General features: G+C 40.6%; 1 protein-coding gene across 1 annotated transcript in view; it reads left to right on the plus strand.

Moving 5' to 3' along the window:
* LOC134546360 (uncharacterized) overlaps nucleotides 1–13,156 on the plus strand; it is a 114,564-nt gene that overhangs the window by 79,493 nt on the left and 21,915 nt on the right. Inside the window, exon 9 of the mRNA XM_063389150.1 lies at nucleotides 12,846–12,965. Within this exon, the coding sequence (XP_063245220.1) occupies nucleotides 12,846–12,965 (120 nt within the window). The remainder of the gene's footprint in view (nucleotides 1–12,845; nucleotides 12,966–13,156) is intronic.

Consider the following 13,156-nt stretch of genomic DNA (forward strand, 5'->3'; position numbering starts at 1 on the left):
TTGTTTAGCTTTTTAAATTTAAATTAATGTGACTGCTAAACAATGTTTCTTACACACAGACAAGTGGGGCCGTATACAGTGATTATTTCAATGCAGTTTATCTAAGTTCTAGGACATTATTTTTTATTCGCGGGACATGTGTAGCCTACAGTGAGTTATGGTAAGTGTTTTTTTATTTGTAATGTACCGTACCTAACTGTACCATGTGTTATTATTTTATATTTTATTTATGCAACATGTGGATACACCAAATCACTGTACAAACTGTATGTGAATTACGTAATTGTAACACAATTCATTGAATGTCAAACGTCTCGCCTACGTCTGCTTGCTTCGCGCGGACATCATGGTACAGTCACGTAGCTGTAGCGTGCTTCTAGGCAAGGTCTGATAAGCGTGCCCGTGGCAAGGTCACACCACCGGATGTAGCTGTCATCACCCTACCCCCACCCCCCTTGCCGTCCTCATCTACAGCTACAGGATGTTCACAAACTTCGGGAGCAATTTTTTTTTTTTTCAATTCGGGGGTCTTATAGTGAATTTCTACTTTCCGGAATTTCCTACTATCCAGAATAGTCTAAGTCCCGACCATTTCGGATACAGGGTGCTCTACTGTACTTGTAAAAATAAATATGGCGCACGCAACAATATTTAAAAGTAATAAATATATTTGAATTAATGAATGCAAATAAAAGTAAATTTTTTAAATTCAATTGCACATTTCATTTCACTCCTTTGTATCCATACAAAATAGTGATAATTCAATAAAAATGATTCAATTTTGTTTATAAAAGTATGCAGAGGTAGATTTTATCATGCAAAAGATTGAAAAATTAAAAAAAAATTCTTCCTCAAAGAATATAATATTTTTAATGTCTAAATGGTTTGGTTGCAAAAACCTATTACGGCTCAGTCTCAGGCCGAATATGATATTTCCTTTTCTTCTGGATCAATCATTTCATCAATGTTTTGTTATGATGTTGTCACGTTAAAATATTGTCCGTAAACCGACTTTACAGACAACCAATTTTTGTAAAAAAAAATGTTCAGTACGATTACTTTCGAAATGCAAAACAAAACCTAACTATCAAGAAAGCCATTGTGCAAATAAATTTTGCCGAGATATTTTTTTAAATTTTTTTAGGTTGCTCAATGATAATAAATAAATAAATATATATATATACACACAGACACACACACACACACAAACACACACATACACACGGGTGTCTACCAGATCTAGTAAATGAAATTCCCTGATTTTTCCAGGTTTTCCAGGTCTAAACTTGAACTTTTCCAGGTTTTCTGTAACACAATTACGACATTTCACGAAACTGAAAAAACTGCATAACAGTACATTGACAGGTTTCAAAGTATTTCAACTCACCTAAATTAGTAAAAAAAAATACCTTCTTCCAGGCGTGGCTAAAGTGACTCAATTGATGGCAAATAAAACATGATGCTACAAATATTTCACACACTTACTTTTGCAAAAACATAAGTAAAAGGAAGCTCCCATCAATTTCGCAGTGACTCAACTTTTGCGTCTATTGCACTTGCTTCAGAACGAGCCAAATCCAACACTCGAGCCTTCTTCAACTGCAATGCCTTGATCTCCTCTTCAACTCTTCTTTTTCTGCCTTCTTCTTGTCTGTAGCTTCCTTTTCTTTTTGTTTTGTTTGCAGGGCTTCCTTACGCCTACAACTAGCTCTACACCTACAGAACGTTGAACGTTGAACAAAGTCGTACACTTGTCTTTGTGCAATCAGTGTTTCTTCCTGCAAGTTTTCAGTCAGCAGATTAGAATTCACTGAAAATCCTCTTTCCAATGATGCATTTCCATGGGAAAGTACCAACATCATCCTCACAAACTTTAGAAGGCCTGTTTTGGCAGCTACTGTATGTGCATTAAGAATGAGCATCCACAAGTGATCAAGGCACCCGTCTTCTCGAGAAAAATACAAGAAAAGTGCTTCAGAATCTTGCGAGGAACATACCAACTCATATGATCGCTCAATGTTATCAGCTTCTTGTCCTGATAGCCACCTGTTTTGAAGACAACATTCTAAACTGTACTTCACATGCTGTTTCCTCACACCCGAATTTAAAGCCACAGAGGGACATAAGCAGAAAATTCCCTTGGCAAGTTTGAACTTCAGGGGACATTAGACTTGAAGTTTTTTTTACCATAATCTTTAGGCAAGTCCTAACATCATTTTTCAGTAACAGGACAGACTTTTCTGGTACTTTCTCTTTCTTGATGGCATGGCGTACTGCATAACCCAACTTAATATTGTTAGCAGTCAATAGATTTTCCTGGTTATCTACATCCAATCGAGATACATTGTGTTTCTCCCTAAAGCTCTTCAGTACCTCTGGTTTCACAAACTTTCCTGACAAAACTAATAAAATGTCTACCAATGAATCATAGAGAAAAGATGCCATGGGTGCTTCACTTTGGAACATTATGAGAAACAATTCCAGCTCTGATTCCAAATAGAAGAAGAATGTCAATTTTACTTCTAGAAGATTATCTTCAAGAGCACTTTTCACTACATTGAAAGAGACAGATGAAATATAAACTTCACTAACAAATTTCTTAAGGTGGGGTAATGTTTTCATGGCACGCTCAGCAACTGCAGTATTTTATAACCATCTGATTGCACAAAATTTCTTGGGAAAAAGCTATAATCCAGTTATTCTAATGTAATCTTCCATCCTTTCAGGTACATGTTAAAACAAATAGTAACTGTGCCTCAAAAAACTAACAACGTCCCATTGTGTAGCAGAAATTCCAGTTTTGAAAGCACCATGGACCGTATAAAACCCACAGCTACCAATTACGGCGAATATTCACCAAAAGTGTCTGTGATATTTTTTTTTAAAAAGCTAACAAAAATGCCCAGTAAACGTTGGGGCCATCCACAGATACCTGCAGAATATTTCGAATGTCAACAGAGGAGAGAGCTCCCAAAAATGCTTACAGTAAACATTGAGATGTGGTATGCCCCAAGAACACTGATGTTAAGTAAGCTGAAACAACTTGGTCTTATCCGAGCGTGGGAAGCACATGCCGCAGCACGTCACGTCAGCAGGATAACAGACCAGCTTGAACCAGTTTGTATCACGTGATTTGACGCCACTTCCGAATCCGATGGTAAACAAAAGAAAATGGACGTGGAAACTGATCGTTATTTGCCATTCAAAAATAAAAATGGGAGGGGACATACACTTGATGCTACGTCAATGTGAGCTAATTAATAAACAAAAAAAGTATTGCCAACTACAACCTACCAAACAAAAATTCCCTGATTTTTCCCTGATTACAATATTCCCTGATTTTTCCAGGTTTTTCAGGGTCCGTAGACACCCTCTGTGTGTGTATGTGTGTGTGTGTGTGTGTGTGTGTGTGTGCGCGCACGCTCGTGCATGTGTGTGTGTGTGTGTGTGTGCGCGCTCTCTCTCGTGCGTGTGTGTGTGTGCGCGCGCGCGCGACCACCAAACTTTTTACTATGTTCGAATTCCCATAATGCAACAAACATAGCGATCAAAGGTTCAAACAATCAAACCTTTGAAATGCTGGGCCAACGAAGCGGCAGCCAATCACATTATGCCAAATTGAAACATTGTTAAAAAGAACCAGGTCTTAAACAAATTAAATAAATATGTATGTACATGCATAAACAAAAAAAAAAATTGCCTGAGATAAACAAACCCACTTGAATATGGTAAAATGGTGATTTTAACTACAGTAGAGCACCCTGTATCCGGAATGGTCGGGACTTAGACTATTCTGGATAGTAGAAAATTCCGGAAAGTAGAAATTCACTATAAAGCCCCCGAATTTAAAAAAAAAATTGCTCCCGAAGTTTGTGAACATCCTGTAGCTGTAGATGAGAATGCCAAGGGGGGGTGGGGGTAGGGTGATGACAGCTACATCCGGTGGTGTGACCTTGCCACGGGCACGCTTATCAGACCTTGCCTAGAAGCACGCTACAGCTACGTGACTGTACCATGATGTCCGCGCGAAGCAAGCAGACGTAGGCGAGACGTTTGACATTCAATGAATTGTGTTACAATTACGTAATTCACATACAGTTTGTACAGTGATTTGGTGTATCCACATGTTGCATAAATAAAATATAAAATAATAACACATGGTACAGTTAGGTACGGTACATTACAAATAAAAAAACACTTACCATAACTCACTGTAGGCTACACATGTCCCGCGAATAAAAAATAATGTCCTAGAACTTAGATAAACTGCATTGAAATAATCACTGTATACGGCCCCACTTGTCTGTGTGTAAGAAACATTGTTTAGCAGTCACATTAATTTAAATTTAAAAAGCTAAACAACAAATTACCTAAATAGTCACACATTGTGAAAGACAGGAGAAGTTAAAGTTAATCACTGTCACTGTCACTCTGAACGTAACTGTTTACGTTTGTACCACTGGTGCCAGGTGTTGGATCGTCAATGTTCTCACTCGTAGTTGAAGCAGGTGTGGAAACAGGAGCTTTTTTGAACATGTCACTAATGCGTTGTTGCCGCACACGTTTTTGCATCTCTTCAGTCAGCTGTTTTTGAAGCATATACAAATGCATAATTTGCTGGTCTATGATATAACTTCGTTGCTCTAGGCCAGCTATTAATCGTTCAATGTGGTGAAGGCACTCATCTTGCGAGATTTTGTCCTGTGGTTCATCTTCATCGCTACTGCTTTCATTGTTTCCGTCGTCTTTGTTACACTTAACAGAGTCTAATATCTCCTTATCTGAAAAGTGATGCACAACGGGAACATTATCATCAACACAAAACCATTCCACAATGTTTTGTTCTTGCAATTGTAAGTCTTCTAGTTCTGGATTTGTTATGTTCTTGGCATACTCCAGCAGTTCGTTCACGTTTTTTTTGTTCAAAACCTTTGAAGTCGGCTTCATTTCCCTTGTCATGAACCTCGTCACGATAAACGAAAGTCGGCCACAATTTAAACCATGCCTTGTGAAATGTTGACGCAGGCATACCTTCCCATGCACGAGCTAGTGACCATATGACATCCTTTATGGTGTATTCCTTTTTAATTTCTGAGATCGTTTTGCCGCCATTCAGATCAGATAAAAAGTGCTTCATGAACTCCGTGCGATAACGACATTTTAGGGAGCGTAATATTCCCTGATCTTGCGGTTGGATTAGTGCAGTGCAGTTAGGGGGCAGATACATGACAGAAACATTATCCTTGTCTAGTGTTTCAGCTGCAGGATGCGCGGAGCAGTTATCTAGCACAAGGACAATCTTGCAGTGCGGGTCTAAGCCTATCTTGTTACAGTGTTGCCGGCTCTGGCGCACAAAACTGTCAAACCATTCTGTGGTTATTGCAGATGTTATCCACGCGGTTTTTGTAGCTCGGTATTCAACGGGTAACACTTTAACACCTTTTAGCGCCCTTGGGCGCAAGCTTTTGCCAATTACGAGTAGCTTCAGCTTGTGGGTCCGGCAGCATTTGAACAACCAAGCACGGTCAATCTGTCTTTAGAATCTTTCATCCCGCTGTGAGGATTATCTGCAGTGCACAGCGTGCTTCGAGGCATACAACGCCAGTACAAAGCAGTCTCGTCCGCATTGTAAACTTGGTATGCTGTTAAGTTGTTGTCCAACACATATTCTGCGAACTCAACAACAAACTTTTCCGCCGCCGCTGTATCTGCAGAAAGCTTTTCACCGCTAACTTTGAAAAAAGAAATTCCATGGCATTTTTTTGAATTTATGAAGCCACCCTAACGAATAGTCACAATCGTATTGTTACGATCGCGCTTGCCTGCAGTGCTTGGCATCGCCATGCTCGTTCGGCCTGTCTGCACCCCCATTCCACCCGCATCCTCTCCCTGGTATCTCGTGTCATACTGTCTCGCAACATCCTGACCGTCGCAGCGCGCACCTACCTCAGATCGAGTTACTTAAAAGAGGCCGCACTGCGGAATAAAAGGACTTAGACATGTTTATCGGCGCGTTTTGTGGGAACCCGATGCTTGTTGAGTTTATCGGCGTTCTTTGAGCAGCCGCCGCGTCCTTCGAGGACTCACGACGCTTTTCTGGGCATTTCGACGGCGAAGGTCGCGCGATATCTCGGAGACATGCCCGATTGTTCTGGACGGGAACCCAAGGGCTATATAAGGAGGTTGGGCCGACCTTCGAGAGGAGTTCAGTGGGGAGTTCTCCCGCGGCGGATTTTCCGGGCGATAGTGCCGCGGGTGCGGCAGAGTGGCGAAGTCCCTGGACGAAGGTTCCAGGGCAGGGAGTGAGTGAGTTCAGTGGAGTCGGGAGTTTCCGGGCGATAGAGTCTCGGGCGCGGCGGAGTCCCGAGTGAAGTTGCGAGCGAGTCGTCGTGTGGGATCTCGGCGAGGGGTGTGATGGCGGCGGCGGAGTGCGGCGACGGAGTCCCGCGGCGGAGACCCACGAGGGGTGCTGCGGCGAGAGTTGCGCCGGAAGTGCGGCCCTGCGAGGTGTGTGGAACTGGGGAATAGACATTTCTTTAAGTGTAGTTAATTATTTGCCATGTTAGAAGATTAATTGTAAGTGACAAGTAGTGGTAATAAATAAAACTGTGTGTGTGAAATAAAAATCTTTAATTGGGCTATTCTTTTTGAACCCGCAGGTAAATCGTAACATTTTGGTGTCAGAAGTGGGATAGCCCTAATTAATAGATTTAGGATTCAGTTAGAGTATTAGAATAAAAGTTAAGGATAGAATTTAGTTTACGAGAAAGAGTTAGTGTTTAGAACTTTAGTGAATTTGAAATTTTCTAGAGTTAGTTTGAGTATACTGTAGTCAGTGTTAGTTTTGAATGTAAGAGAGATATTTTTAGTTTAATAAGGTTCGGCTAGGTCATTTAAAATTAAGAACAGTATTAGAAAAAAATTATTTAGGTTGATTAATTAGTAAATGCTTTAGAAAGAGTAGGCTGCTGAAGAGTTAAATGTAGAAGATATCAGGAAGATAAGGGTTATCCTGGAAGAAATGGTGAATGACATGAGGGCATGGATAATCAGTATGAAGAACTCTGCGAAAGAAGTGAAGAGTTAAAATAATGTGGGTAAGGACCATCATGAAGAAACGAAGAGCGGGTCAAACAATAGCCTAGAGGAAATGAAGAAGGATTAGAATGAAATGAAGAATGGCCAGGAAGAAATGAAGAATGAAAAGAAGACCGAAATGAAGATAAACCTGGAAGAGAACAGCCAAGAGAAGAACAGCCAAGAGGAGACCAGCCAAGAGAAGACCAGCGAAGAGAAGACCAGCCAAGAGAAGACCAGCCAAGAGAAGACCAGCCAAGAGAAGACCAGCGAAGAGAAGACCATCCAAGAGAAGACCATCCAAGAGAAGACCAGCAAAGAGAAGACCAGCGACGAGAAGACCAGCGAAGAGGAGACCAGCCTAGAGGGGAACAGCGAAGTGAACAGCGAAGAGGAAATTAGCCAGGTCATGAAGATGAAAGAAGAGGTGAAGAAAAGAACAGGAGTAGTGAAGATGAGTTACAAAGTAAGGAACATTGAAAAAGAAGAAATGAAGATAAACGAAAGAGAGAGAGGAAAATGCCAAGAAAAGCTGAAGAAAACCCGAGAAGAGAGTCAAGAAGAGATAGAGAAGTGCAAAGAAGAAACGAAGAAAGACGAAAGAGAGAGGGGAAAATGCCAAGAAAAACAGAAGAAAAGCCGATAAGAGAGTCAAGAAGAGATAGAGAAGTGCAAAGAAGAAACGAAGAAAGACCAAGAAGAGACTCAGGAAGACCAAGAAGAGGTGAAGAAAGACCAAGAACAGGGGAAGAAAGACCGAGAAGAGAAAATGAGAACACAAGGAGTCATGAAGAGGGTACAAGGAGAAACTAAGTGCAGTCCAGGTGAGACACAGAAGAACCAAAAGAGGGCATGAGTAACCAAGAAGAGACGAAGAAGAGCCGGGAAGAAATGCTGTGCGAACAAGTAGCTGCGAGAGAAGAAATGGAGAGAAAAAGGGAAGGAACAAGGAAACTGTTGGAAGGCAATAAGAAATGCACTCAAGAGTATCGGGTCCGTCCAAGGCATCGGTCAGCCGGTCTCGGGCAGCTGGCTGAACGACATGGGGCATCTGCGACGCAGAAGTGTCGCCGGGTGACAAGAGAAGCTACATCTAATGAGAGATAGGGTTATCTGGTGAGACTGTGTACAGCCCGCGATGGAGGAAAGGCAGGAGGCCTAAACTTCGAGTAGCATGGGGACCTCCAGGAGGAGATGCATTACCTGTTCGGGACGAACAGGTTTAAGGAGGGGGCAATGTTACGATCGCGCTTGCCTGCAGTGCTTGGCATCGCCATGCTCGTTCGGCCTGTCTGCGCCCCTCTTCCACCCGCATCCTCTCCCTGGTATCTCGTGTCATACTGTCTCGCAACATCCTGACCGTCGCAGCGCGCACCTGCCTCAGATCGAGTTACTTAAAAGAGGCCGCACTGCGGAATAAAAGAACTTAGACATGTTTATCGGCGCGTTTTGTGGGAACCCGAATCTCTTTGAGTTTATCGGCGTTCTTTGAGCAGCCGCCGCGTCCTTCGAGGACTCACGACGCGTTTCTGGGCATTTCGACGGCGAAGGTCGCACGATATCTCGGAGACATGCCCGATTGTTCTGGATGGGAACCCAAGGGCTATATAAGGAGGTTGGGCCGACCTTCGAGAGGAGTTCAGTGGGGAGTTCTCCCGCGGCGGATTTTCCGGGCGATAGTGCCGCGGGTGCGGCAGAGTGGCGAAGTCCCTGGACGAAGGTTCCAGGGCAGGGAGTGAGTGAGTTCAGTGGAGTCGGGAGTTTCCGGGCGATAGAGTCGCGGGCGCGGCGGAATCCCGAGTGAAGTTGCGAGCGAGTCGTCGTGTGGGATCTCGGCGAGGGGTGTGACGGCGGCGGCGGAGTGCGGCGACGGTGTCCCGCGGCGGAGACTCACGAGGGGTGCTGCGGCGAGAGTTGCGCCGGAAGTGCGGCCCAGCGAGGTGTGTGGAACTGGGGAATAGACATTTCTTTAAGTGTAGTTAATTATTTGCCATCTTAGAAGATTAATTGTAAGTGACAAGTAGTGGTAATAAATAAAACTGTGTGTGTGAAATAAAAATCTTTAATTGGGCTATCCTTTACGAACCCGCAGGTAAATCGTGACAGTATGTTAGATTCAGTTCGGCATGAAACATTTTTGCCTGTTCTATCAGCATCTGTCCAGAATTGCTAACACCTTCACTTCGCCGCAAACGAAACCATTGATAAAGAGCATTATCAAGGTCGCTACATTTACTACCCTGCATTGTTTTTCTGTTTTCAATTTCTCTCTTCGTATCACTGTCCGAATAAAATTTACACAGTTCATTCTTTTGTTTCTTTATGTCGTAAATCGTCGAAATGCCGACATCATACGATTGGCTGAGATTTTTAACAGAAGTCCCAGCATCTAGTTTCTTGAGAATCTCAACCTTTTCTTTAATGGTAAGAACTTTCTTCCTTCGTTTACTACTCTTTTCCTCATCACCAGGAAGTTTATGTTTTGAAAACATCACGTGTCTGCAGGAACGTACATACTAGCGATTGCGCACCACAAGCAAGACTGACATTGAATGCACACAATACACCACTCCCCCTCCCCTACAACGCGTTATCACGGCGCACTTACGTGTAGGCGGGGCCGCTGCCGCCAATTCCTGATATGCGCTCGATGCCCGTGCACTTGAGTCGCGAGACCGGAAGCCTTGGCTTCCATCATAACTCACTGAGTGTTTATAAAATCAAGTGCACCCTGACTGACTAGACGGGGCGTGAACTGCGCAAACAATCGGTATTTACTTCTGCGGGAATAATATATATTAATATATATTATAATTCATTTAAAAATATATATATTTTTTTAAATTTTGTAAATTCTTTTTAACTCTCGGAAATCATCCGGATAGTAGAAATTCCGGTAAGTAGAATTACGGATACAGGATGCTCTACTGTACAAAAAAATTTTTTGCAGTTGCCGGGTTTCGAACCGACAACCTTTAGTTTAAGAGTTCGGTACGCTAACCACAAGCCCACGAGGCCATACTAAGGTAATGTAGTTTCAAATGTTATATATACATATTTATAATAACTTTGTTCACGGTAGGGGTATAATATTAACACGATTTTATAACAAATATGCATCTCAAATACACCAAACATATTTATAATGTGTTACAATATTTTTTAAAACATTGTGCAAAAGATCCCGGGTGTAATTTGAATTATTATGTGTAACTGTAAAACACCATTGTTGGTTCAAAACGAATTTGAATTTTCAACATTACTTTTGAATAACTGTACCGATTGTGCTGAAAATCGGTGGACAATCGTTAAATTACATAATATTAATAATTCAAACCACGAAAATATGATTGAAAAGTCAAATCGATGGTTGTTATAATCGAGTGGAAGAGAGATGCCACGCATGCGTACAATGAGCAAACAGAACACATCCGTAGTGGGACATCCATAGTGGGACACTTTTTCGTGCGTGCAGCCGGCGTTCATCGATTTATTAGACGTTGTCACGTCAAAAAAATGCAGTGCTCTCACGTAGTTCATCTAGGGCTTCATCTAAAGGCTTGGTAACTATAATCTGTTTTGGCCTCTGCTGTTGAGAAATCCAGGCCTTCCAATAAACATTAGGGTTTGAATCTAGGGTAATATCCGAAATGTTTGATTCTTTGCATACATTGCAATTGTTCGACATGCAATCTTCATTATCCAAACTACATGATACCTGGTTCAGCAGTTCTCTGTGGTTTTAGGAAAGTCTGGCACATGTTTTAAAATGGCCAGGAGAAGATTAATGTAGTTTGAGTGTGTTGTACATACACAAACATTATGAGGAGTATCATTGATAAGCAGAACGAGAGGAGATATCTCTTGATAAAAAAAATCTTTGCAACAGATGTTTCGGGGTAAGTTGTTTTAAAATTTTTTTAAGTGTTCACAGTTGCTCATAATCATTGTTCTCTTTTGGATTCTCGACTTCGTTCCCGTGTTTGACTTGATCGACTTAGCATCTTTCATCTTCGGCATTTGTTTGCTAGTATAATCACTATCATAGAATTCACAAATTTGTTTTTTGACTTCATCTGTCAGTTTCCAAGGCATTGTTTAAGTGAGTAATTTTTGTCAGGTACAATAACTTGAAATTCAGTAGCTATTCTTTTTACAACTTCCACTGCTTTAGTGGGATTAGCAGGCAGATTATGCTTCACTTTTGGCACTGCCATTCTTAATGTCGAAGGACTGCTGTATCTAGTGCCTGTTCTTTGAATTTGTTCTTCTTTATGACACTTCCTAGTTGCCTGCATTCTTTCTTTTGTCTGATTCTGGCCAGTATTTTCAAATCTCCATGTGCCTCCAATCTCTTTTCATTACTTCTCTTTGTTTCGAATCACGAGCTCTTTCTTGACGGAGATGGCTTGCATGGAGTTCAGTATTTTCTTTCAGTTTTCTCCTATATTTCTGTGAAGCAGTCTCTTTCCGTTGTTCTTCTGTCAGTTTAGCAGATCTTTCTATAAAAAAAAGAGTAAAATATTAACACAAACACCTATTTTAATAAAAAATCTCTAATCACACACAGCTTATATTATTATCCAAGTCTTAATAAATCAATCAAATATGATAAATACTACCATAATGTTTAGAGTCAAAAATGTTTCCACCCACGAATCAAGTATCATGATCGCGTGTCAAAATTTAAATATGAACTTAGGTTCAAAAAAAATAGTTTCTTTATTAAATTTATATGTTTTTCTTTGTATTGGCATCAAAAAAGTAACATATACCATGATTTAGAAATTTATGTCGAGAATTGTCTATAGCGGAATCTCCCCGGACTAATGCAACAAAACATTTTATTGATCACCTATTACATTAGAAAAGTTTATCGCCTTCAATGTACTCGTCTTGCTGATCCCTACAACGCTCCAAATGAATTTTCCATTGTTCAAAGAATTGGAGGTCCGCTTTTGTCAGCTTGTTGAGAACCTCCGTTGCTTGTGCTTTCACCACTTCCACTCTGTCAAGTCTTGACACCTTAAGCTCCGATTTGACCTTAGGAGATTAAAAAAAATATCACAGGGGGTCAGTTCGGGCAAGTACAGTGGGTGGTCTAACACGATGATGCTGTATTTTGCAAAGAACGCCTAAACAGACAAGGTGGAATGAGCTGGCGTATTGCCTTGGTGACACATCTAGGACTTGCTCTTCACAAATAGGGGTCTTCATATCCTCACTCTTTCATGAAGAGCAGTCAGAACCTCGATGTAATAATGTTGATTGACAATGTGATCTTCGGGGACCCAGTTAATGTAGACAATTCCACACTTATCAAAAAAAATCATCAAGGCTTTGAATTTTGATTTGCTCATTACCACTTTTTTTTTTGCCATGGTGATTTTGGGCTCTTCCAAAACATCAATATGCACTTTGTTTCAATATCATAGGTAAAAACCCACAATTAATCACAAGTAATCATTCTGTAAAATTTTGGTTTTACAGCTATCAAATTAAAATTTTTGTTGAAAAACCTAAGTTTCGTTTTAACATATTGCATGTTGGATATTGCACAATCTTTATAAAATAAAAGTAATTAATAAAAATTAAACTAATAACTCCAAAATCAACTTTTTTAAAAATTAATTTTAGCTGTAAAGAAAACCATTTTCTCCTATTTATTTCTGTCAAGTATAAAAATTTTAATAATTTTATATAATATTCTCTTTTAAAATACATGTTAAATGTTCTTATACAATGTAAGTTTATAATGACTCTTGCAGACCAAACAACCATTGACAATGTGTGGTGAGCTGCGTTTCGCTGATCAGAAGTCCAAGTCCTTCAGGAGTTACTTGTTTGAATTCAGCCAAGCAAAGTTATGTTATTACAAAGATAAAAGGGTGAGTAAACTTAATGTTAGTGATACACTGAGCTAAACGTCTGTGTATATCCTCCCATTAATTTTTTTACTTTCAATAAGTACAATAAATCCAGGTAGACATAAATTAGTACACCAATTCCTCACTTACCACAATTAATGCATTCCTAAAAATTTTTGTGTTATTTGAAATTGCGTATTCTGAAGCATTAG

Source organism: Bacillus rossius, chromosome 1 (genome assembly GCF_032445375.1).
Source record: "Bacillus rossius redtenbacheri isolate Brsri chromosome 1, Brsri_v3, whole genome shotgun sequence".
NCBI lineage: Eukaryota > Metazoa > Arthropoda > Insecta > Phasmatodea > Bacillidae > Bacillus > Bacillus rossius.